At 44.9% G+C, this 25395-nt stretch overlaps 1 protein-coding gene across 2 annotated transcripts in view; it reads left to right on the top strand.

Annotated features, from left to right (window-relative positions):
- The window catches only part of LHFPL3 (LHFPL tetraspan subfamily member 3), a 252260-nt gene that overhangs the window by 209972 nt on the left and 16893 nt on the right, over nt 1-25395 (top strand). The window contains exon 3 of one of the 2 annotated variants that reach the window (XM_027795450.2): nt 5860-5907. The exons of the other annotated variant lie outside the window; for it this stretch is intronic. Coding sequence (XP_027651251.2) covers nt 5860-5876 — 17 coding nt within the window. The 3' untranslated portion in view covers nt 5877-5907. The remainder of the gene's footprint in view (nt 1-5859; nt 5908-25395) is intronic. 2 annotated transcript variants of the gene reach the window in all.

Here is a 25395-nt window from a genome sequence, read left to right as displayed (position 1 = left end):
CATATGCCAATTAAGGCACTTTGGTAAGTGCTTTGGTGAGCGAGGCTGGGCAGCTGATCGGGGACCGCAGAAGGGCGACAGCAAACGATAGAGGGAGGGCAGCTCTGGTGGCATCGGAGCAGCAGGAGCAAGGAGGGCTGGGAGTCAGACCATGACTCAGGAAAGCCCACTTCTATTTCAGTGCCTTTGTTGGCTCTGGTGTCACCTTTTCCAAGTCACTTCACTGTGCCATTAGAGTTAATAACAGCGACCTCCTTGACAATATCCTTCTGAGATTTACTACACACGAGGAGCACACTGTGAAAGCCAAGTGTTAATGATGACATCTTTGGTGAAATCACCTGGCTTTGGTATAAGTTCCATTATCTCTCTAGAAGCTGCTCGAAGTCCTTGATTCTGACCTTGGGGATACAGCTGGGATCTCACAGATGTTTCCCACTGCTTCACACAGTCTCAGTTAGGATCTGCCCCGTCAGCTCAGGGACATGGAAGGGGACACAAGTCAGGGCAAACTGCTCAGCTCATGGGCTCAGACTAGCTCTCCAAACACCATGGGCAGATTTAAGGGCAGCCGAGAGAAAGTAAATACAGCCCCTCTGCTAGCAGCAGGCTGTGTGTGTCACATTCATGTGATCCAGCATCAACACCTGCAGGGGAAACAGCGGCTTTCAGGAAAGTTATTTTCCAGAACGAAAACAACTGAGTGGATGGGAAGGAGGGAAGTGAGATTTCCATTGCTGGGAGAAAAAAATAAACGCTATAAATAAAAGACTAGATTGGCTGAAGACCATGGCTTCTTTCAGGGGGCACTCAGCACTGCCCAGGGCCAAACCACAGCGCAGCAGAAGAGAGCAGGTCATGAATCCAGATGCTCATGTTGTCCCAAATTATGTGCTCGGAGTACTCCTTGATACCCAGGCAGCCTGTCGCCATGACTGCTACCTACCTTCGGTACAGGCGCTCTTAATTCACTGGCACGTTTGAAGCACCCGATGAAAATCTCTCTGATGATCTCAATTTGGAAGCCCTTCTTCTACAAAATGCTTCACAGGAAAGTCTCTTTTTTTAGGAGATGTACGTACCCAAAAAGTGCTAAAGACTATATTGTTCAAGACAAATGTATGAATTGCTGTCATCTAAAATAAGCAGCTAGTGCAGTTTGATGTACAGCAGAAATTTTCTGGATGTTACAAAAATAGCCCCTTGTATTAATCTGACAGGTCTAGCCCCCACAGAGGTGTGCAAAGCCTTAGCGCTAGCAAATACCTTCTGATGATGCCTTGCTGAGTCACTACATCACCAGCTCCAGACGGAAGCCTTTGTCTAAATATATACTTTATGTTTCACTAATTGCTGTGACGTGTAAAATAGGGCATGTAAGCATGATACAGGTTACAGGGGCTGGACTGTGATGTTTAATTATAAGCTACAACATCTCAGTGTCATAAAGATTGTTTCTATTAGTGATCTGACAAGGCTTCTTGCATCTTACTGCAAGATGTCTCTGTGGCTTTAATTCATTGAGTGAGCACTTTCCTTTTCCCTCAAGAACAGGAGAATTTCATCATAAGAAACAAATTAATCAAATACTTTTTATACTAAATATGCTTAACCTAAAGCTCTCTCCCTATTATTTCATAAATGCCTTGAGATTATAGAGGCTCAGCTAGCTTAGTAAAGATGAATTGCATGTGATCCTGGGAATACAGCCATTGCATTAGTTATTATTCTTCCTTTCTGTTGCGTTACACTTTTTGTAAATAATCTGCATGTTTAATCAATGGAGACTAATTAAGAATACAGGACACACTTTACTGTTGTATTAACACCTGTTCATTGCCATAGGCAAGATGTCATCAGTATTTTTTAGATTAAAATACTACTTCTGGAGATATACATCATGGAGAATTTTACTGTAATCGTTACAAAAGCTAAAAGAATATTTTGTCACTGGGCACAAACAGCATTATGCAGATTTGCAGCTATATAACCAAATGCATCATTCACCCATGCATATGATATTTTGGAAGAAAGGGATTATAATGGACTTGATTATTTCTTCCTATAGCCCAAAATTCGAGGAGGCCAAAAGACAGAAGAACCTCTTTAAACTACCTCCAGAGCAATGCTGCTCTACACATCTAAATAAAACCAGTCAAATGCTGATACCAGTTATTCCACTGTAAATATGTACTTTCTTCATTGACTTTAATAGATTTTTCCTAAATTCACAGTGGTAACAAAGCAGTTACTGCTGCCCCAAGCAGCTGATTTGTATGTCAGATAATACGGTGGATAAATGCCACTGAGGGCCGGATCTATCAACTTTGCTTGTACAAACAATCGCATTGATTTGAACAGGATCAATCAAGTCAGCGGGATTTACTCAGGCAATGTCTGCATTAAGAGTCGGAGCAGGGCTGCAGGGTGACCCGGCTTGTGCGGGGGCCCTATGTCCGTGCCAGTGGCGTGGTGGAAAGAGGATGTTATTCCAGCCAAGCTCCCACTTGGGCCCACAATTGCCCATTGTCAGCTGCAACAAGCACAGTAAATGGGAAATTCACCTCAGAAATGTTCTCCTGATCCCAACTGAAACATGGATGTGGGCATAAGCCCAGATGGCCCCAGGCCTGCCAGTGTCTCATGCACATTGTCATGATTTACCAAGGGAAATAGGTTGGGGATTGGTCTTCCCAGTTCACCATGAAGTGCTAGGTCATTCTAATGGCTGGTCTTGTTCAGGAGCGTCCTGGTTTTGACTGGAATAGGGTTAACCTTCTTCCTCATAACTGGTACAGTGCTTTATTTTGGATTTAGTATGAGAACAGTCTCGATAACACACTGATGTTTTAGTTGTTGCTAAGTAGTGCTTACTTGAAATCAAGGACTTGTCAAGTTTCCCATGCTCTGGCAGTGAGCAGGTGCTCAAGAAGGTTGGAGGGGACACAGCCAGGACAGCTGACCCGAACTAGCCGAAGGGATATTCCATACCACAGAATGCCATGCTTAGTACATAAAGTGGGAGAGGGGTTAGCAGGGAGGTGCTGATCACTGCTCGGGGACTGGCTGGGCATCGGTCAGTGAGTGGTGAGCAATTGTACTGGGCATCGCTTGGAGTTTTTCCCTTTTGGATTCATTTCTCTCTCCCTCTCCTTCTCCTTGCTTTTTGTTTTAATTATTAAGCTGTTCTTATCTCAGAAAAGGTTCTACCTTTTTCCCCAAATCTCCTCCTCATTCCTCTGGGGGAGGGCTGTGAGCAAGCAGCTGTGTGGTACTTAGTTGCTGGCTGGGGTTAAACCACAACAAGGAGACAGCCACCAGCTACATACACTTCACCTGCTTAGAAACCTATATTGTATGTGTATTTTGGGGTGAAGAAAGTAAGGTTCATGAAAGGTATGTCCCTCAAGGAAAGATGCCAAGGGGGAACTCAAGGAAGGACAAGAGTTTTACCTCTGACCAAAGGAAACCATTGCTTATTAACCAGTTGAGGGCCAGAAACTATCCCTACTATGGCTACATGATACTTACTTTTGTAGGGAGGCAAAACAGTCCTTGACCAAAGAGGATGGCAGGAGAGTCTCCTGTGGAGAGGAGGTGTTGCCCAGGACAATAAACTGGTGCAGATTCCCCAAGAGGTTTGAATGGGGAGATTTGCTTTACTTCTGTATGTTTTACACTAACTGGGTGATAACGAACCCTTCATCTCCTTGGGGATGGTGAGCCTAAACCAAGGCGCATGGGACAGGTGACAAGCACTTGAGCTCGCCTGGGTCTTCTCCCCAGCATCCCAGGGGTGAGAGTGCATGTCCCTCAGCCCTTGGTGGCTGCAGGGATGGCATGGCTGGGGGGCAGGACAGGCAGGGACATCCTCAGGCGATGCTGGGGAAAGCTCCCTTGTCCGAGGAAAGGCAGAGCATGGGGAGCGTGGAAGCCTTCGTCAGCGCTTGAATAGGGTCTCAGTTTTCCTAGGGTATTTCGCAAGTGTCTCCAGTTGGTGTAATGCTGCTGAAAGGTAGCGACTGCCGCCTAATCCGCACAAAACAGCATCGGTTCCACGTAGCCGCAACGTGCCAGAGGGAGGCAGGGAGCCAAGCACAATTACGTCGCTACAAATTTCTGATCGTTGGCTCGTGCAATGCAGAAGGATCAAAATAAAATAGGGGAAAAAAGTAAAATTATGTCAGTATCACTTGTTTAATAAGCTATTTTACTTCATTTTCCCCCAGCATTGTAAGACAGCCGCTTTGCTTTGTATCTCAGTACTCAACCAGTGTGCGTGTTCTTCAGCACTTCTGTTCCATGTTTCATTGCTGAAATAATGGTAGGAGGCAAGTCCATGGAGGCACTCCAGTACCAGGATACGAACAGTCGCAGCTTCCAAGAAAAAAAGAAATGCAGCAAATTCTTTTTTTAAAAAAAAATGTATATACACACACACACACAGAGATACCAACATATATCTGTTTTTCTTACTGCCTACTGTGAATCTTTAGAAAAGGTAATATATTTTCACCACTGACATGCCAATCAGTTAATCAATGCAGTTAAATATTTCCAGCTACTGTGTCTAATTTCTCTGCTGTATTTTACAGTGCTTCTACATTAGACCTAGCTAGAAAACACAACTCTGATGTTATTTTGGCTGTTTGTGATTTATACATCAAATCCACTTTGAAGTTCTTAAATTCTTTTCAAAACAGTTTTCAAGCAATAATGGAACCATTGCTCTGTGTTCTTAGTTAAGAAATTACTGCTTTAAGGTAGTGTCTCAAATTGTATCTATTTTAGCATCTCCTTTGAGGCTTCTCTGGCAGAGCACAAGTTTAGACCAATTGATTACTCTGCCACTCCCTCAGGAGAGACTCTTGTTCCTTCCATGCTTGTTATGGATTTTTAGCTGTTCAGCAGTATAACATATAGATGTGCAAGTAAAGATTTTTTCTTGATACAAATTTTTCAGCTTGCAGGTGACTTTCAGTATCTGTCCTCATCAGACATGAAAGGTTTATACACTTACACAAAGTACTGTAAATTCACAACAAATTATAGGAGTGGGTGACTGAAGATACAGCCCTTTGAGATCCAAAGTACCTTTAGGTGCCCCTGGGCTTTCTCAGGCCATCGTGGGCATAAGGTCTCACCAGAGCAGGCTTCTGTGGGTACGTAAGTAAAAGCGCAACACGTGGCTGCCTTTCACATCTAAGCTGTTAGGACAGTTTGTGTGTATAAGGATTTGTAGACTGGGTCTTTCAAAGGATACCTATGATTCTGGAAGGATGATAAAAAATGATGAGCAATGTGTCACCAAGATGTGCATGTGTTATTTTCATTTTATTACTGTAATTTCTTATCTAGAAGAAAGACCTCTCTAGATCCATACATACTGAGATGATAACTGATGTAGTTTTATCTCTGATCTCATTGATTGTTCTGATCTGTGGTTGTTTGTTTTTTAATTTTGCATCTGTTTTCAAATGTTTTTGAAGTAGCCAGATTAACGTAGTGTTTAGAATTGCCCACTGATCAAAAGGTGTTACTGGGAGTTTTGATTCTGTCGTGACGGCAAAAAACCCACAGTAAAACAAAAATTCTTTGCTTTTTTATGTGTTTATTCATGTTCTGTCACTCTTTCTCCTCTGTTAATCCTGGTTTTTTCATCTATCTCTTAGTAACCCATCGAATCGCTCACCTGGCTTTCAGAAAGTTCCCTGTTGGATACATTGAGGCAGAAGCCTGAACCATTGGCACTCTCCACACTACAGCCAATAATGAAATTGTTTACAAATTATACTACGATGTGCAAGATCTCATTTGATTTTACCTTAACTGTTTTGTTTTTCCCTCCCTACCTCACAGATGATGGAAATGCTTAAAACAAGTTAAGGTAGTGTGACACTGACTAATGTAAGTGTGCGCATGGCATCCAGGAGACAAGCTGTGAAATGTTTGCGCGCTTCTGCCAAAATAGATTGTTGCATGGCTTTCTGCTGTTGTCTCGTGTTTCTGATGTTAGGCAGCATGTTCAGCAACATGTAAGCATTTCGTTTGATATTTATATTCCCAGCTTTGGTTTTGTATAGTCTTAATAGTCCACGTTTTTCAGGAGCTTGTGGCAGCTGCTAGTGGCAAATCTGCAAGCTGTGTATGTTATTCTTATGTTCAGAAGTACCTACGAGGATCAGGGCCCCATTGGATATGGCTGTTTAGAAATACACTGTAGAAATGTTGAAGTGTGCAATTCAGATGGGTCAGAAACAGTCTCGACCCTTCTTCTGTGCTTGCCGGTGGAAAGCATCAGCTCCCCGTCTGCCTTGTTTAGAAGTCAAGCCTGGCACCGGTGCAGCTGGCTGCTGCGTATGGCTCTGCTACCCACCTCTGTGCCTTTGCAATGGGAATGCTTTGTGACGACGCTTCTGTTCTCAAACTTCGTGTGACAGATGACACATTGGAATTAAAAATGTTATGTTTCACAGTACTGTTTAAAAGAGACTACTATGGGCAAATGCGATGTTCTCCTGTGTTTATATACTTCTTTTAACCGTAGTGTATGTAATGCTTATGAAGGTGAGACCAATCACAGCATCTTGAAACATAGAGGTCTTCTTCTGCTGCCTGGTGTTGGGAGGCAGAACTCAGTTATTCCCTGCCTGGATTTCTGTTCACCTGGGATTGCCACTCATATTTTAAGCACACTGTAGGTTTTGCTATATGAGGCTGGTCAGATATTGACCAGATTGCCCAGAAAAGTAGTGTCATCTCCCTCCTTGGAGGTACTCAGAACTTTACCCTGGACATTATTCTGAGCAACCTGCTTGTGTTGGATCTGCTCTGAGCAGGGAATTGGAATACATGACTTCCAGAAGTCCCTTCCTACTTAGAGTTGTCAATGATTCTGTGATTTCCTGGCTGTATGGGTGGGGAGTAGCATGAAGCCACCAAAATATCTTTTGCTATGCTGTAAGCTATGATTTGAAACCAGATCACCAGAGATCAGTGCGCCGGTCACTGTTCCACTTTTCTGGATAATAAAATGGAGATTATCAAATGCTGGTTGTTACTCTCAGTATACCCAGTTCAGCCACGTGCAACGGAGCTACATGTGTAAGTATTTGCTGTATTTTCTTGCCATGCATCAAAAATATCTCTTTACTCCATTGCACCCAATGTGTGTAATACGTGTGGAGTTACAGCATGTGTTGTGTGAGAACAGGATGGTTTATCAGAAACACATCTAGTTCTGAATTACTGGAACTACGCCAGCTGACACTGACAGCTGTCTACATGATGTTTTTATAGCTGTTCTCAAGTTTCCCGTGTAAGAACCCTACCTCTGTTCCTAAGACATTAATGATTAGACTGTCAGAGCTGAGAAAATCCACATGGCAAGCAAGGTCACCTTCACCGTTCTCAGTAACAAAGGAAAACACCAGGCTAATGAGGCTAAGGAAGTCCTAATTAACGTCAATAGTGAACTCAAAGCTAGGGAAAAATAGGGCTGGCAAAATAAGTCTCTACAGAGCAAGGCTGTTTTTTGAAAGAAGCTTTCATTGCAAAGGAAGCCTGGAAGCTGTATTTTCAGATACGGTTAGTGCTGGGGATGGGTTGCTGAAAAGAAAGGGAGTCAGTAATGGGTTTGGGATTTTCCTGCCTCCTCCTCCTTGGTGAGTTCCCACCAGCACTCAGAGCCTCTGATACTCAACTGACGCCCCGAGGCAGGAGCACCACCATAGGTCGCTGTTCCCACCTGCCAAAAAGTCACCATGCTCCTTCTTAAGCTGAGCCCCTTCACTCCCCAAGAAATACGTCTCCTCAGGGAAGCTGGAGCCATGACAGACACGCAGAGCTGGACCACCCCATAGCCTCCCACCTCCTCCCCTTGCTGTTAGAAGACCCACCTTCTGCATTCCTGCACAGCAAAACAAAACAACAGCCAACATCTACCCACAGTTGTTGTGCATGGTAAATGGACGTCCCATTGCGCATGGTAAATGGATGTCCCACAGATCATTTTTGATAGGGGCCAACTCACAGATCCATCTCTAGCACCACTTAAGGATCCTGAGTTTGCCTGAGTCTTGCTGCACTGTGCCACTGTGACAAGAAATAGTCCATCCTCCCAAAGCACCCAATTAAGCATTTTTGCTCCTGTTTTCTTCCCCTAAACTACTCTTAGTCCAAAGTTCAGATTCCCTGAATTGGGCTAATTCCCCAGGTTGCTACTCCCTCCTCTCAACTCTCTGACCCCCACTGCTGCAACCAGCCGTCTCTCAGACCCTTGTATCTGGCAGAGAACTGCTGAGCCATGCAATGTTTCAGTCTATTCACTTGTATAATCTGCTGTTTCACACTGATGTCCTTACTTAACCATCTCTGGTCTCTGCCAGGCTGGTGCTGCTGGAAGAAGCCTGTTTTCCCCACTGATTTCCCTTGCATGGCAGGGACATCTCCAGCTCAGCTCTCTTAGTTTACAAGTGGGAGGGAGCAGTCCATAAACAAGTGACTATTCTTGGTTTTCAGTGCCTGTATATGGATAATAGCACCTGCAAGCATGTTTCAAATTCCAGAAAGAAATATTCAAATCAGATATGACAAAAATCCCACAGCCTTTTCAGCAGTGAGGAAAGTGAACCCAGAAACAATTCCGTAAGGGTACTGTGAGTTTCCAGTGTTGGAGAGCCTCAGGGACAAATTATTCAAACACATCGGAAGTGACACTGGTGCAATTAGCCTACCTTGGGACAAGCAGTGGTCTGCATGACCTCCTGAAGTTATCTCCTGCCGTGTTTTCATATGATTCTGTTATTTTAAATGATGTTAACAGCCTCAGCCACAAAATTTAATCACTGTTCTAAATTATGCGCATGTGTAAGTGGCTGACACCAGGACACAAATCTGCCGGTAAGAGAAGACAGACTTGAAGAACTACTGCAGGTCACCATCTCCTTCTTGCACACATACACACAAGGGTGTAAGTCCACGCACACTGCTCCTGCCTGTTAGCGTAAGCTATTACATACTCAGCCAACTCCAGCACTAGCCACAGAGCCAGCTGCCATGGCCCACTGGATCATGCTCTCGTGTTCTTCTGCAAACCATGTTGTCTTGGCTGCCTTCCTCTTTGAGCCTCAGAGCATCCATCCTTCACCAAATCCTGCAAGTTACCTTCTCCACTTATATCGTTCTGAGCAAATGATGGGACTAGTTTTTCTAATGACCTACGGTGCAGTTTTATCCCTCCCATGAAGGTTAAATCCTCAGAAAATTAATCACAGATTGCCATCATTGATCAAAATGGTCTCCTACAGTTTCATTCAACCTTCAGCCACACCCATCTCTGACCATGTCTGATTAGGAGACTTATTTCCAACATCTCTCCTGTTTCATTAACAGGAACACATGCCTTGGGATTTACCATGAAACCCTCTGCGCTTCCCAGGCAGGGACATAGCTCCTCACAGTGATGCTGGGTGGCTGTGAATCTGTCAACACTGCTACTGCCTGCTGCTTCATCTGCCCAACAGCAGCATTAAGCAAAAGCCAGTGCTCTCTGAAATTATCACTGCCAGCTCACTTGCCTACTCTTTGGGTTCCTCTGTTCCCTGTGTTTAGATATTCTCTGCACCGTGAAGCTAGCCATGCCCTCATGAGGACGTTTTTTGTCTCATGCCCTAAACCCTGGCAGTCCTTTGCTGCTAGATATGTATGCTGGTCTCTGTCATCTCCACAAGGTCTTCTATCCCAACACTCGCCTCATCCCGTCATGCTTGCCCAAGCTGCTGTTGCAGTGCCACCTTTGGGGTTCTGTGATCCCTCCATGACAAAAAAGGTACACACTCCATATCTTCTTCCGCTCCCACCTGCTGTTTTCAGCCACGTGTGATCACTTCCAGCATTGCCAACTTTGAGCTCAAAGTGTTATTATTTGGGGAGTAAAGATGAGTACATGTGTTTCTCACCAGAACAGTGCGTAGGCACAGCTCTCCTTTTCCTGATGCTCATATTGCTTGTAACCCAGAACAGTGCTTTTTAACTTTAAGCAAAAGCATACCCTACTTACTCATTTTCAGAAGTGTGGCTGCGACTCAAGCAAGCAGTGCATTCCCAGGCAGTGTCCATAGCCCATCCAGCATATCCATATGGCTTCAAGGGATATGAAGGAGTTTTACACAAATGGGGACATGAGAGAGAAGCTGGACCCAACCCAGCAAAGCACATTGTTTCCTGGAAGTGTGTAAGGAGCCCTAACAAATTCAGCAGGATGATCCATGGACTGAGAGGTGTGCTCTCATCTAAGTGTTTTGCTGGCTGATGGCCACAGACCAACTTGCTCCTGAAAGCCCATGGGACGACTGAGAAAGCGAAATCTGCCCAGTGGAATACCAATGCCTCCCTTGCCCAAAGACTATCCAACTTGCTGACGTGTGAAAATTGTAGGGTCTTTATCAAAGACATTGAAAAGCTCAGCCAACCTCAAACTTTCCTTCCTTCAGCAGAGCACAGTTACAATCCTTCACTAGGGCTGGCCAACCTTTCTGCATCACGAGGCCCCAAAATGCCAGTCTTTTCCAAGGCTGGCCAACAGCCATCAGGCAGACCATGAAGAGCTGAAGCAGGACAAAGACAAGAACAGGGTCTCTCTCTCATGCTCGCCATGGAAGACAGCTTGGCTGGGATTGTGTCTGAACCCCACATGTTCTGGCTGTGCTGGTATCTGCAACCCTAAAGCCTGCCCTACCCCTGGGACTCCTGCATCAAGTGGATGCTCTCAGTCCCATGGGGACCACTGTGCTTTGGAACCAGGTCCGAATGACTCATCCTCAAACCTACCCAAAGGATCAGAAGTCATCCACTGTCTTAAGGGTTGCATTTGCTGTGTGTTGTTGGCATTCAGACTACCTAAAGAATTTAGCAGGCAGAAACCTGTAGTAGCATTTTACAACCCGTCAGTGTATTAACCTGGGAAGTTATTATCCGTGAGCTGAGCTAGAACTGACTGATGCTGTTGTACATGCCCCTTTACTTGTCTTCCTGACAAATGGCTATTCTGGATTTTCCAGTCATTCTACATGCTCATCTTTAGGAGCATTTTCTTATTTCTTAAGATACATTTCCCTTTTGTAGTCCCACTGATAATCACGTTGGCACTATGAGCACAAATGCTCATCTTCTTCATGACAGCATTTTCAGCAGAAAGTGATCCTCTGGAAGACTAGAGATAGAAAAGACTATACTGATGCCCATGGAACCAGTGATTTCCCCGTTCCAGATTTGTTTCATACCAAAATGTGCACTGGAAACCATACCTCCTGCTGTAGAGAACCATCTTCAACTGACTTGGAGTGGTGTAAAGGGTAATTACGAGGTTATTCCCATCCCTAATCTCTGTGACAGAATTATAAAAATCGCAAAATGCAAAAATCTTTCCCTGCTGACAAATGAGATCTGTTGTTTGATTTTGGTACTCACCAGAGAGGGAAGGGTGGTTAAAGGCAAGGAGACCAGGTACCTCTGTAGCGCCCTTTGTCAACCAGCAAGAAAGGGCAGCAGGGTTTTTTTTCATTTTGGTGTTGGCTCGGGACACACAGGGCACCACCATCTGGATGCCAAGGAGATGCATAAAAAAAGCAATTTCCTGAAATGAAGGCATACAGCTATCCTCAGCCTGTTATATATTAAGGGGAGGGCAGTCATTCTCCAGAATGCCTGAAGCCAGCTCTGAAGGCAAAGCTGATATATTCTCAGAGGTGCTTAAGCTCAGATCAGCTTTGAGGGGGAGAAAATATTGCTTCCATCCAGTTCGTGCCAGAGGAGATCTCAAGAAGTAAATCAAAGGACACTAGGGACAGATCTTTGATAAAAGCGTATCAAAACTTTTTTAATTTGTTTGCACTGCTGTTGTAAAGCAGACTCACCGGAGACAATATGATCTACAAATGGAATTTGTTACTAAATCAGGACACAACTTACTGGAAGGATAAGTAATGATTTCATCTAAGTCATTACATCTCGCTATCAATAGCGTATCTCTGTGTGGAGCATGCTCGCCTCTGGCTGAATATCATATAAACCCTGTGGAACAGACTTTAGATGCCTGACTCAAGGACATGGCACACCCAACCACCCCAAAATCAGTGGGTCAGATGGTCCCTGGTTGAGATCAGAGGTGCATAGTTACGTACAATCAATGGTACATGCAATATCCAGCACATAATCCTTTTGGTTTGTAAAATTTGATTCTGCCCAGATATGTGGGAAAGGGACATTTGTTAAGAGCAGAGAAAGGGGATGTTTCTCCTGGATACAGGCGTGTTCACAGGCACTGTGACCTCCAGGTCTGACACATCCCAGGCACGTACTCATGGCATCAGTGTGCGATACAGATTGGACCAAGGGAGCGTGCATCTCACAGTGAGTGGATCTGCCCACGTGCACCTCCAACCTGCAAAACTTTTGCAGCAAATATCAAAAATACTCAAATGCTGCCTAGGCAACATTTCTGAACAGGGCAAGAGTACCTGTACATGGGGGAGCTGCACCAGTGTGGTGGGTTGACCTTGGCTGGATGCTAGGTGCCCACCAAGCTGCTCCAGCACTCCACTCCTCAGCAGAATGGGAGAAGGTCGAGGGGGAGAAAATAAGATGAAAAAAATGTTGTGGATCAGGATAAAGACAGTTTAATGAAACGATAGCAGAAGTCACGCATACAGAAGCAAAAAAACCCAAAATCTGTTATTCTCTACTTCTCATCAGCAGGGGATGTTCAGCCACTTCCCGGGAAGCAGGGCTTCAGTACGCGTAGTGGTTGCTCTGGAAGACAAATGTCATAAATAGTTAATGCCCCTTCTCCCTCCTCCTTTCTTTTAGCTTTTATATCTAAGCAGATGTCATATGGTATGGAATCCTTTGGTCAGTTTGGGCCATCTGTCCTGGCTGTGTCCCCTCCCAAGATCTTTCCCACCCCCATCCTGCTGCTGAGGGGGGGAAGGCTGGAGAGGCAGCCTTGGTGCTGTGCGAGCCCTGCTCAGCAGCAGCCAGAACCCTGGAGTTTTAGCACCACCTTTTTAGCTACCGAATCAAAGCACAGCACTAGGAGGGCTGCTACAGGGCTCAGCCAGACCCAACACAACCAGGCTGAAAATCAGGATGCTGGATAGCTTTCCAGACAGCCTTGCCTTATCCCTACATCCCTCATCTCTGTCCTTTATACTGCCAAAGTCTATTTTGTGCCTTTCTTCCCTTACATGTTTCAGTGCAGCTGTTGTCCATGCTCTTTTTAAATCCTTCTCCTTAGCAATGTCAGCTTCTGGAAACATCATTCATTCCCCTGGAGTCTCCTTCTTTGCCTCTTTTTTTTAAAAAAAATACCTCCCTCTCTCTTCTGCAGGCAGATCTCCACTTTCCAGAACAGTAATGCCAGTTAGTTTCATTTAACTATACAGCTGTAGTTAAAACTGACCCCCATATCTTACCTCGCATGCCTACCCTGTCTGATTGTAGTTGGGAAGCCTATTAGCTTCTGCATCCAGGCAGCACACGCCCTCAGTGTTATTTTAAACATTATCACCATCTTCCCTCTTCTTTCCAGACTGATGCTGTTATTTAATCCTGCTGACATTCCCTCAAGATTGTCCTGCAAAACTATCTATTATTATTTGTTCCCACAGTAAGTCCCTGATAGCTTCATCCTCAGTATCTGTGACCTTCTCTGTTCTGGCCCTCTTGATCCTCACCATGTCTTCCCTCAAAACGTCACAGCTCAAATCAATTCCTTGCTTCGATTCCTTAGCAAACCACACTAAATCCTTTCACTGCTTCACCTTCCTCCTCTTTGTCAAGATCATGGTCCAACCTTTCGAAAGTTCCCATAAAACTACTCCTATGGCTTTTCCTGATTATCTCCTCCTTTCCTCCAGATTACTCATTTCCCTTTCCTCTTCATGGTCCCTCCTTCTCCCATCTCAGGCCTCCTGCAACACAAAACCTCCTCCCGCAGTGACACCAGAGAGACTTTCAAACCATACCAATCTTCAAGTTTTCTATGGGTTTGAGCCATTTTCGGGAAATCCGGCTTGTCTGTGCTATATTTAAGTCATCCTTTGGACTCCCACCTACTCCTGCCTCTGGCGTTGAGGTACTGCCTTTGAAGACACACATGCAGTAACTCCCTTGCTCTACGGTCCTCTGTGGAGACAAAATATGTGTGGAGCAGCTGGAGGAGAAATCAATGCCATGCCCTGCCAAAGTTAGCCTTGCTTGAATTTACCTCGAAGTAAACAAGAGCCAGCCTTCACCTGTCATTTGTTTTTGTAGCAGGGGACCCACAGCTCATATTGGCTTGAAAACATCCTTTTTTTTTTTTTTTTGGGGGGGGGGGCGGGGAGGGAGACACAGGCCCTGCGTGTTTCCTGCCTCCATTCTAAATTATGTGGAATGGAGAGTATTATGTCTCTAAAAGACCTAGCAATACATTAAAATTATATTGAAGAAAAGATCCCTCTCGAAAATGAAAAGGAATTTATGAATGAAATTTGGATCAGGAAAGTGTCTCAGGATGTCTATGTCCAGATAATTTTTTTTTTCCCAGAGGGAAAATTAAAAGAAAGTGACAGTATAACCATAAGATACTGAGTAGACTGTATTGAGCAGAGTTTAGTACCCACCATCCAGAGGATATGCATTCATCTCAACCTTGTATTTGGTTCTTAAGCCAGATATGAGGCTTAAAAATATTTACTGTATCCCCCACAATTTCCCTGAGCAGCTTATTTCAGCTGGTTTACAAAAAATTATTTGCCTGACAGCAGCCATCTCTGAAGTAGTTTGTAATTAATATGTGCATTTTCAGATTAAAGACAATGTTCATAATAAGTTAGAAAGATCAGAGATGCCACAAAGATTTCTAAATAGCAATAATTAGTTGTGATTAAATAGATCACTGTAGAGTGGTGAATAGACTTCTCAATTACATATCAAAGTTAATACACAAAAAATGAGTACAGCTATTTTATACTGATGATTTAAGGAAGCATGCACAAGAGTGGTTCGTTCAAGTCTGTGACCCAGAGTACTTACAGGTGTTGGTGGTTCATGATTTTGGGTACCCCGCACTAGACTTAAAAGGGTTAAGTTTTTAAAGTCTGGATATTTGGGCTTTTTTCTGAAAGATGAAGTTGCTACAGAAATGACATCCAAAATTAGAGGGTTTGAAAGGGCTAATTCCATTTTGCCAGTTGTCAAGCCATTTGTAATAGGTTTTCAATAATGTTGCCAAATATGTGCAAGTTGTAACTTAACTGCATTGCTTGTACATTTTATGTCTAATTAATTATAGCCCGTATAAAATATTATGATGCTCCATTCACATGCTTAGAATTTAATTAACTTGTAGTTTACATGCCTAGGGTCCGTGCTCTTGGTCCAGAGGCTTACAAAAGTGCACAGCTTTTCATCAGCTTTAAAGGCAACTCTGTCACTGACAATAGTAAAGTTTACTGAGTCCTACAAAAACTACCTCCTTCACATAACCTTTGTTGACCATGTTGTATGAAAGGCAACAGGCAGTATTTATAGACTACCTGCATCAACAAAAGCACAGGTTGCACTCAGACTCCCTTGAAAAGCCTGTGAACCAGGTAGTAACATCCCAGTGCTGGTCTGGGGGTTCGTATCAGTGCAGCAAATAGCCTATGTCATTTCCCAGGTAGAAAATGTAACACAAAAAAATCATCCAAGTTGGTTTAAAACACTTCATCCTAGCGATGTGCAGGGTATGGCAGTCTCCTCTTACCACCTGTTGGGATAGAAGCTGGTTTTCTAATTAGAGCATCCTGAAGGCTTGTTCCAGCCTCTTTTCAGGAACAATAAACTCAGTCAGTCAGTCAAATATGTTTTTAAACATTGTCTGATAGAAACATCTTGGAAAAAACAGGAATATTTTGCTCAAAGGAATAGAAAAACAGGGACCATATATTCCTTTGGCAGGATTTGTTAAACACTGTGCCATTATAGAATAATACAGTCATGTTTCTTGCTAAGGATAGCAGCTGTCTGGAGGAACCCAATTAGGCAACTTGGCCATTTACCCAGCTAATCAGAAATCCTCATGTTCCTGTTTTTCCTCACCATCAGTGATACTACCAGAAGGTGCAGCAAACTGTTTCCATGACCCGCAGACACCCTCCCTCTCTGCTTTAGCGTGGGGCATGCACAAGATCACTGTCAGCCATGCTGTTGGGATTGAGGGAACAGCCTTTTTTTCCTTTTAAATCCGAAGCCACACACCCCACCTGAAAAATTAATGACTGACTGGGTGAACGTTGCCTGCTGGGGAGTTTGAAGTGAGGTCAATGCTGATTCACCCTCAGGAGACGAAGGTGGTTTAGGGGTTGGCACAGTGCCTTGGGCTGAGGGTTCAGGCCAGGCAAGCAGCAATGTCTGTGTGACCTGGACTTCACTTGCCTGTAGTTGCCCCTCTGAGACTGTACGTGCTAAAAGGGTTCACGAAACAGCTGGATATATTCATGGAAGAAAGACTTGCAAGGTGCTTATGTGCAATGACGCCTGTTGGGCTCCTGAAGGCCCCATGCTGCAAATTTTGGTGAATGGTACAATATCCTGGGGAAACATCCCTATGGCTTTCCCCATCCTGCGCTGCCCTGCATATCCACTGCTGGCCACTGTCAGAAAAAAGGAACAGGGTGAGCAGACCTCTGGTCTGACCTGACACAGAAGAGGGAGAACTGTGTTTTCCCACCTACCTGCTCCTGAGGAATGCCTGTTCCCCCAGGGAGCACTGCCACCCTGGCTCCTATGCAACCTGCCCTTCGCATGCCCTCATGTTCCCACCAACCCTGTATTTGTCTCATTACAATATTTATGCAATTACAATAACGCCTCCTTAGCTCCCCACCCCCCCATCACAGAGCAGGAGCTCCCCGGAGTGCTGGCTCAGCAGAGCATCCTTAGTTCAAAAGCTCAGCCCAGCTCCCTCTTGCTGCCAGCGCTGTGTCACTTTTTTCTCATGCAGCAGAGATCTCTGTTTTACTGAGGTGCACAACATCCAGATTTATTTGCTGGAGTTACAAAATATACAAGCTGATACAACAACCAGTTTCCACCAAGGCTGCAGGACAAAAGGTTGTAACTCTCTACCAGAGCCACAGCTCCATCAGGAAGGAGGAGGTTTCACATGAGCGAAGTACAACACGTAACCACTTCATAAAAACAACCCGAGCCCACTGGGGAACCAGCAGAATGTACAGGCGTTGTGCCAGGAATGGGAACCCAGTTGAATGGCAATCCATTAGAAAATACACAGAGTAGTTAATATTTTGAGGTTGGTTTAGCTTTATTTGTGTATCTTGATAGGTGACATTTCCAAGACACCACAGGTCTCTGCAGAGTTGGACCTACTATTGATATTGAGCGTGCAGCTGAACTTTGAAAAATCCTTACATGACAGAGAAATAAAGAAGTGAAGTTCTTGGAGTCATTTCTGCCGGGGAGATTATTCCCTGAGGTTTACCATCAGCCTCCTGGTCCTGTTCAACCGGAGGCAAATGCCTTGAGCTACTACTACACAAAGTGGATCTGGAAACCTACCTTTGCTTTGACCGGAGGTCAGCTCCCTGCCCTTTGCCCAAGACTCTTTTCTCACTTGTTTCTGTTCTTGCAGCTAAATACAGGTGGGAGTTTCCTCCCGGGTGGTGTTCCCAGCAGGTATAACCTCCTGTGGGGTTATGTTCTTCAGTGGCTCCCTGGCTGGCTCTCAGCTGTAAAGGGTGTGCACATGGTCTTTTCCCTGATGGCGCTCCAGCAAGGAGAGCCATAATTCTGCAGGACAGTTGGCATCGTCCCTTCTGCCCGGGACCCTGCAGATGGCCGTGGGCAAAACACTAGCCAGAGCCAGGCCTACAAAGGGATAAACAGGGTCATTTGCAACACTGATGTAGGGCAGGAGCTGGACAACAGGTTTCATCAAAGCCGTAGCTGGAGCTACTGGTGACTCAGGTGGATGCACCAACACCAGCTGTAAGGGCAGCTGAAACAGCTCTTGAATGACTCCTGTGAATAAGCTTCTCTGAGACTCCTGCAGACAGTTTAAGAACTTCCTGATGGCCACGTATGGAACCAACCAGTGCAATTGGAGTCCTCCTGCAAAAGCTACTGAGGACAAACCCTCCTCCCCAGCATCATGCTTGCCCAGCTCTTCACGAGGAGCGCAGGGAATGTCCTGAGAGGCTTAAAGCTGTTGTTGCCCACAATGAGACAAACAGAGGAAAAAATATACTAAACAGTTGTTTCAGCAGCTGAGACGACTGTTGTGGTTTCTTAGCAACTGTGGGAAAAGAAGGTGCTTGAGATCTGAGCTGCCCGGTCAAGTGCAGCAGGCATCCCTCTGGAGGGAAGCCCTTCCTGCGCCAGGGAAGATGGCAAACAAGCCCACCTCCCTCCGCTGAGGGATAAGGGGACAATCTGCCCATGGGATGAGGGGACAAGCTGCCCATCAGAGCCTTCACGTGTGGTTCCTCCAGATGTGGGAGGGCTGCTTGGGATTAGACTGCTTTTCATTTTAATGAGCATGGAAAGGATGAGGAAATCCTGCACTAACAGCTGCAATCAACGACGTTCCCAGGTTGCACCTGAAATCGGAACTGCAGCAGAGAAGTTGGGCTGCGGCTTTTCCATGCCTTGGTGACAGGGTCGGGCTGGGGGGAGGCAGGAGGACACTCCCGTGGCTTTGGCCATCAGCCTATTAGACTCTGCGAACTAAACCTGAGCCTGACAGCTTGGTGCCGCAGGAGCCTGGCATCCTCCTGCGCAAGGCACTCACCTCCTCTGCTGGCAGTGCAGGTGGCTCAGTTACAGCATCCTTCAAAGGCTGCTGTTTTGTGATCGCTGCTCTGAGTGCATGAAAAGCTGTTTACAGCTGTTTTCTCAGTGATCAGCAGTGTCAGTCTCTCGCAAGTCCCTTGAGCAAATCCACAGAAAGGGCTGATTTGTGCCAAACTGTTTCAGATCTCGGTGAGCATCTGTGCTGGAGGAGGTTTCGGCACTGGTGCAACGTTTGTGTGGGTCTCTGGGCTGGAGCAGCAATTTCATTGTTTTGGTTTCTCAGGGACAGCGTTTAAATCATTTAAATTCATGCCTGTTAATGACATACTGGCCGCACTCATTGCTAATAGCTTATTTCCATCCATACTAACACTATCTCATTCATTCAGACATAAGTATGAGGATGCTGACCTGTAGTTAATCCTACACATCCCTGACTTTTAATTTAATGACTATTAAATATTAATGGAAGAAGAGAGTGGAAGTCAGATCACCTTTTCAACAGCTTAGTGCCCCCATCACCAGGCTACAATGTCATCCTTGATCTTGTTTTTTTATTCCATTTCTCCCAGTTTCACTTATAGGACAAAGAAAGCTGCATTTTAGAGAAGACTTTGCAGTCAAGCAGCTATTGCAAGGATTAGAGCTCTACCAGGATCTCCCACCTTGTGGGTGGATGTTCAAACCACCATGCTGTTGGATGAAAAGGTGGTCTTTTTGGTCCAGATCGCAGGAGAGGTCCCTACACCCCGGCCCAGAGGTGGAGAAGAGGGGAATGGATACAAACACAGACACCCATGACCTAGATCCCCTGCCGGTGCTGTGCAGGAGAGATGTGGAAGGTGTCTGGCGGTTAGAGCCCTCCCCAGGGTATGGGAGCACTGGTCATGGCTCCACCAGGTCTGCCTGTGCATAGTTCATTAAACAGTGAAGTCTACAGTCTGGTGCTAGGGTGGACCCAGATGCCCTGGTGCAAACCTTCCTCACTGGAGTGCCATGTGCCCTGTTGTGTTCCCAGGCTGGTGATGGGAAAACTTTCCTGGCTGGTCTGGGGTACAGAAATGAATCCTCCCTTCTAGAAGAGAGAGATGAACATCACCCTCTCGGTTCTTGATGAGTATTATAGTGTCTTGATTCTCACAGGGAGCACCATCGATTCTTCTGGACGTGCTTCAACAAAAGCAAACCACGTCCGCCACATGACCATCCAGAGCACATTACATTTTCAAGCCGCGAAGTTTTGGGGCAGTGGTGGTGGTGTAGGGATCTCTTTCTCTACATCTTCCCATGTCTTTTATTTCCTCATGGTCTTTTCTTTGCATCAGGCAGTTGTGACTGTGTCCTTACAACAGCTATATCTAGCTGCTGGAGGTATTTGTGCTCAAATCTACGTATCTTCAGATGATGATATTTTTCTGATTATAAAGCTAATGGAATAAAGCAGAACTCAATCAAAGCAGCTGGGCTTGAAGTGCGTTAATACTTAGTACTACCTTTTACTATTGTAATTATGATTTATTTACTTTTTTAATTGCTATCTGGTTTACTTATCTCTATGAGAGACATTTCTCAAGAGTATCTTTCTGACTATAGTGGTTTATTTTTGCAGGAAAATGCAGGCATTTAGTGGGGTGGAAATTACTTCCTTATTATTTAAAATTAAGTCAGCCTGTCAAAATGAGCTCATTGCCATGCACAGGGCTCCCTTTTTAATTCATTCTCAGCCTTTCCAGCAACTGAAATTCTGTGCTGAGATGATGTACATAGGAGGCTTTTTATACATATTAAATGCTACGTATTAGGAGGATTAAGGCCGCATAAACATTTTAGAATTGGGGACATAATTAAGAAACAAGTTTTGCAGCAGGGATAAAAGAATGTCAGTTTTCCATTGGTCTTGTAAACTGCTTTGCTAGCCAGGAATGAAGTTGCAAGGATGCCTGATGGGAATAGAAGGGACTCTTGCCTGCTCCTGGAGGACTCCAAGTTTTGCTAAATCAGGACAAAAGTAGAGAAAATATTTACATATAAATAATTGGGATGCCAGTGCTCCCTCCTTTTCTCTTCTTGGAATAAAAAAGAAGAGAATGGAAAGTAGAAAAGGGCAGAGGAGATTGAAACTTGTGATGAGTATAGGAAGCAAAAACCTTAAGAGTGGGAGAAAAGTGCCTGTTGCCTGTGGAGGGAGGGAAGAAAATAAGGGGTAACGGGAGGAAGAAGAGGTTTCTGACAGCAGCAACCTGCCGTCCGGTTGGGCCCACAGGAGTTACTTCAGGATCAAGAATCAATGTCTGTCTCTCCAGTGGGCTGGAATTGCCAGAGAGGTGGTGCAGTGGTGGGCAGGGGTGCAAACTGGTCCCCCCGCGGGGTCAGCACTGCAGCAGGGGAGGTGTTGCAGCACACCCCACCTATGGCTGCATCGCAGTGGGAGGGGAGCATCTCTCAGCAATGCTGTCTTAGTCCCTCAATAAGAGCTGATACAATTAAAGCTGTGTAAAACAAAGCCTAGTGGCAGGAGCAGCCAGCTTCAAACCCGAGTCTTGGGACCGCCAATCCCAAAACCACCCTTGCCAGTGGGAACCAGTGCTAACTCAACTCCCCATCCCTGGAATCTAAAACCTCAATAACTGCACATGTGCTGTAACTTGTGCTACTTTGGTGGATGTTTCTGGTGAAAAAAGCACCTATGAACTGCTGAAGTACCAAAACCGTATAAATAAGAGTCCATGAGAAGAAATCGGAGCTTGCTTTCCTCCCACGTTCAGAGCTTCCTTTGTCCCATCAGCTGTGGCATTCCCCCAGCAGCACTTCGGAGGTGGGAAGCACACCTGGGCTCTTACCTGCCTCTCTGCATTTTGTTTCAGGTGATTGCAATTAGCTAAGGATCCTGCCACCAAACTCTGTTGGGACAGCAAGATGTTGGCTTTTTCACATTTAACACAAATTACTGTGAATCATCACGAGTGTTTTATAGATAAAGTTTCTGAGGTTAAACAGACTGGGCTTTAGTTTGAAGTATTTCATCTGTGTGTTGCAAAACTGTAGGAAAAAAGCTCACAATTTTCAGATAAACTAGTAGATTTTAATCGCTTTTTAAGCGAAGTCTGGTAACTTCAAAATACTGTTTAATGAAGGATCCTAAACCGAAGAAGTTAATATTTTTTCATTTTGAACATTTAGTAATGGTTTCAGGCCTATTCCAATTTTACACTGTTTTGCATTATGTTACAAGTAACACTAATTAATTTTCTTGGTAATGCCAGTGATTTTGAAATTACCAGTACTGGTGGGAGTAAGCGGGTAACTCTAGGTGCAGCAGTCCCCCCTAGTGGGTAAAATCACACCGTCCCGATTTTGCATGACCTGCTGCCTCCTGCTCATTAGCACTGGCTGGAAAGAAAAGCTTTGCTTTTCCCCCAGATAACCTGAAGACTTTGAGTTGATTTTGTCTTTTTATCATTTTTTTTATTTGTTTATGGTATGTTATTTCTGTTCTGAATTCTAACGGAAAGGAGAGAGGGACATGTGAGCCTCAGGTTCAGTTCGTACTTGTGAACCTTGGTTCACAGCAGTAATTCCCCACATGCCCTAGAAATCCTGCTAAAAGTGTCATCAAAACTAGCAAGCTTTGCGTGAAATACTTTATTTCCACAAAACATTCTGGGAGCTGAAATTATTTCTTAAATATCAAAAGGGGACTAGGCGCTTCATGAAGGACAGGTTCAACAGACTTCACCGTCCAGCTCCTGGCTCAGCAGCTCATCTAAACCCACTTCAAAATCCTTATGCACTGGCATATTCTGATTCAAAGCTATGTCCTTGTAATATTTCCCCATTCTGTGAGCAAGAAGCAATTATGTTTAGGTTTTAGGAAGCCATTATGGTCAATATAATAAAGAATACCCTTCCCCAAAAAACATGTCTGCCCATTTGTTACAATTCTGCTGTGGTGCAGCTGTAAGGGAGAACTGTTTCTAACACCCCACACCTCTCTTTTGTTTTTCTGTTGCATAATTGCGATCATGTTTTTAATTAAGTTAAAATAGGATACTGCACCAAGCTTCTCAACAGCTTTCTGAATTTTGTGATCTATCCCGTCAATCGACTGAAATCCGAGCCCCATCTCCGCTGGTACCACACACACTGAGTACAAGCCACAGATATTTGCATGAACCAATTTAGCTCTTAAAAATATTTCTTCTTGACTGAAGCATAAATTGCCTTTACCCTAATGCGCTAGGTAATGAATTGCATTTGAAATACGTTTATTTTTAGCAAACAAATGCTAATGGCAGCTTGCTGTTAAAAATAAACTGATCAGTTAGCACAGAGATAAGGGCTGGGGAATCTTTCTTTCCCTGATCAGTGGAAATGCCCTTTGTGTAAGTCACCTGGGGAGAAAACGTGATGTCCCTGTGGAGGTTAGTCCCTCCAGCTGGGGGAACTGCAAACAGCAAGTCACCCCTTGCCACCTGAGCCCTGGCTTACAAATAGCCTCTGCACTGCAGCCTCTCCAAGGGGCTGTCGTACCTCCTGTGGGGCAAGGGTTGTAAGATGGAGACAGGGCATTTTTCTTCTCCTCTCTCCCTGTGGGATGTCAGTGGGTGCAATACAGGTTTTTTATGTGCCTCCAGCTGTGCCTGGCTGCAGGGAGTGGGGGCATTTTGGTGGGGGGAGCGCTCTGGGGCTCCCACTCCTCTCCCAGTAGCTGCTCTGCTGGCCAGCAGGCTTTATCCCAGGCAGGCTTTTCCTATTGTCTAAGTGAAATTTCCCTGGCTGCACTTTAAGCCCATTACTTGTCACATCCCCAGAGAGAATGATTTATTCCCTTCCCTTTTGCAGCAGCTTTTTTTCATAGTTCAGAGTGTTATGTCTGGTAAGTCTGCTTTCCTCTAGACTAAACAGTTCAATTGCCCATATTTTCTCTTGCATTAAGATTTCCAAGGCTTCTGATCACTCTTGTCACTCTGCTCTTGTCTTTACCCAGTAGGTCCACTTCTCTCTCATAGTCTAGTGCCAAAAATCGAACCACACAGCTGAGCCCTTGCTGAGTAGCCTGGCAGAGCTGCTTTGCACATCTTGCAGATACATTTTCCTGCTTGCACATTTGTCCTTTTTCACAACAGAAGGGGCCCCATGGACTCATGTGGTCAGTTGGTCCCTAACTTATGTTTGGTACAACTCCTTCTTCTGCCCATGTACATATTGCTATTTAATGTGTCCTATTTTTTAAGGCCATTTCTCTAATTCATTATATATGTTGAATACTGTTTCTGTTACAACACACTTGCAGCCCCTCCTGGAGAAGTGTGGGCTACAAATGGCAGACGACATCCTCTATTCCGTTGGAGATCCTCTATTCCACTATCCAAATGGTTAATGAAAATATTTTAACAACATCAGACCTAAGAGAGATTCCTATGAAACTAATAAATGCAGTCCTTCAGCTGGACAGTGAGTTGCTAATCACCACTCTAACAATATGTTTTTCCATCAAGTTTTTCATGTATTTTCTTAGCAGTCTACTTAAATAGTGTTTCCTAAATGCTGTGAGAATGTTTTTCAGATCGTAGCCTCAAAGGTGAATACCACAGACAAGATTTGCAGGGACGGTTCAAGTCTTTTAGTAAACAGGCTTATATAAGAAGTGGAAAACAGATAACCTTCCAAGCACACAGGAGCTACACCAACCAGTGTGCATCAATTACTTGTGCTATACTTTCAGTAGATTTTCTTTCACTTCATCCAGCATTGATGAGGCCGCTGTGATACAGGGGCTGGTCTTCTCACCTCATTTTAATTTGTGGGTGAAGTATTGTGAAAGTGCTGGTTCTAGTGATAATTTGGTTACACAAAGATGCCCTAAAACCGGAGAGACATGCTCACAAGGTCTAACTGCACCACCAAAATCTCCTAGGTGTGGCAAATGATGCCTGGGAGCAACCCAGCTGCAAAGCTGCGCTGGACTCCTGCTGTCCCCTCCAAGGCGTTGTATTTTTGCTTGCAGGTGTTGTCCTGTGATTCTCAGCACTCCTGGGGCTGGATTTGCCCTGGGAATAGTTTCACAGTGCAGCATGGAAGAGCTCGCCCAGCCCTCCCAAGCCACACAGAGGATATGTCCTTCAGCTTCCAATAAAATAGCCTAAAGCACATCTGCTGCTCTGCACCATTCATCCCACCTGGAGCAGGGACCCAGTTTGGCACCTGTGGGCCAGTGAGTTTCTCAGACATAGGATTTACAGAGAGGAGGGATCTTCTCCTCAACAACAGCAGGGGCAGTGGCAGACTCCAAGACCTCCTACTCTCAGGGCTGAATGTCTGCTGGTCTCCAATGGGTCGTTGCACTGGGGCTCACCTGGCCCTGGATAATTTTGCATTGAAAGCACACAGTTACATGGTAACCACACTAGAAAGGGCTCCTTGTAAGAGGAACAATGTTAACTTTCCTGTGAGAAGTTTGAAGTCACAGACAAGGAAGTGCTTTAGAAGAGAAGGTGTGACACAAATCTGCTCTTACAGGCTCAAGTCAGGAGGGCTGGCAGCTGCCACCATTCCACT

Source organism: Falco peregrinus, chromosome 6 (genome assembly GCF_023634155.1).
Source record: "Falco peregrinus isolate bFalPer1 chromosome 6, bFalPer1.pri, whole genome shotgun sequence".
Lineage (NCBI taxonomy): Eukaryota > Metazoa > Chordata > Aves > Falconiformes > Falconidae > Falco > Falco peregrinus.
This window is presented reverse-complemented; position numbering and strand designations above follow the sequence as displayed.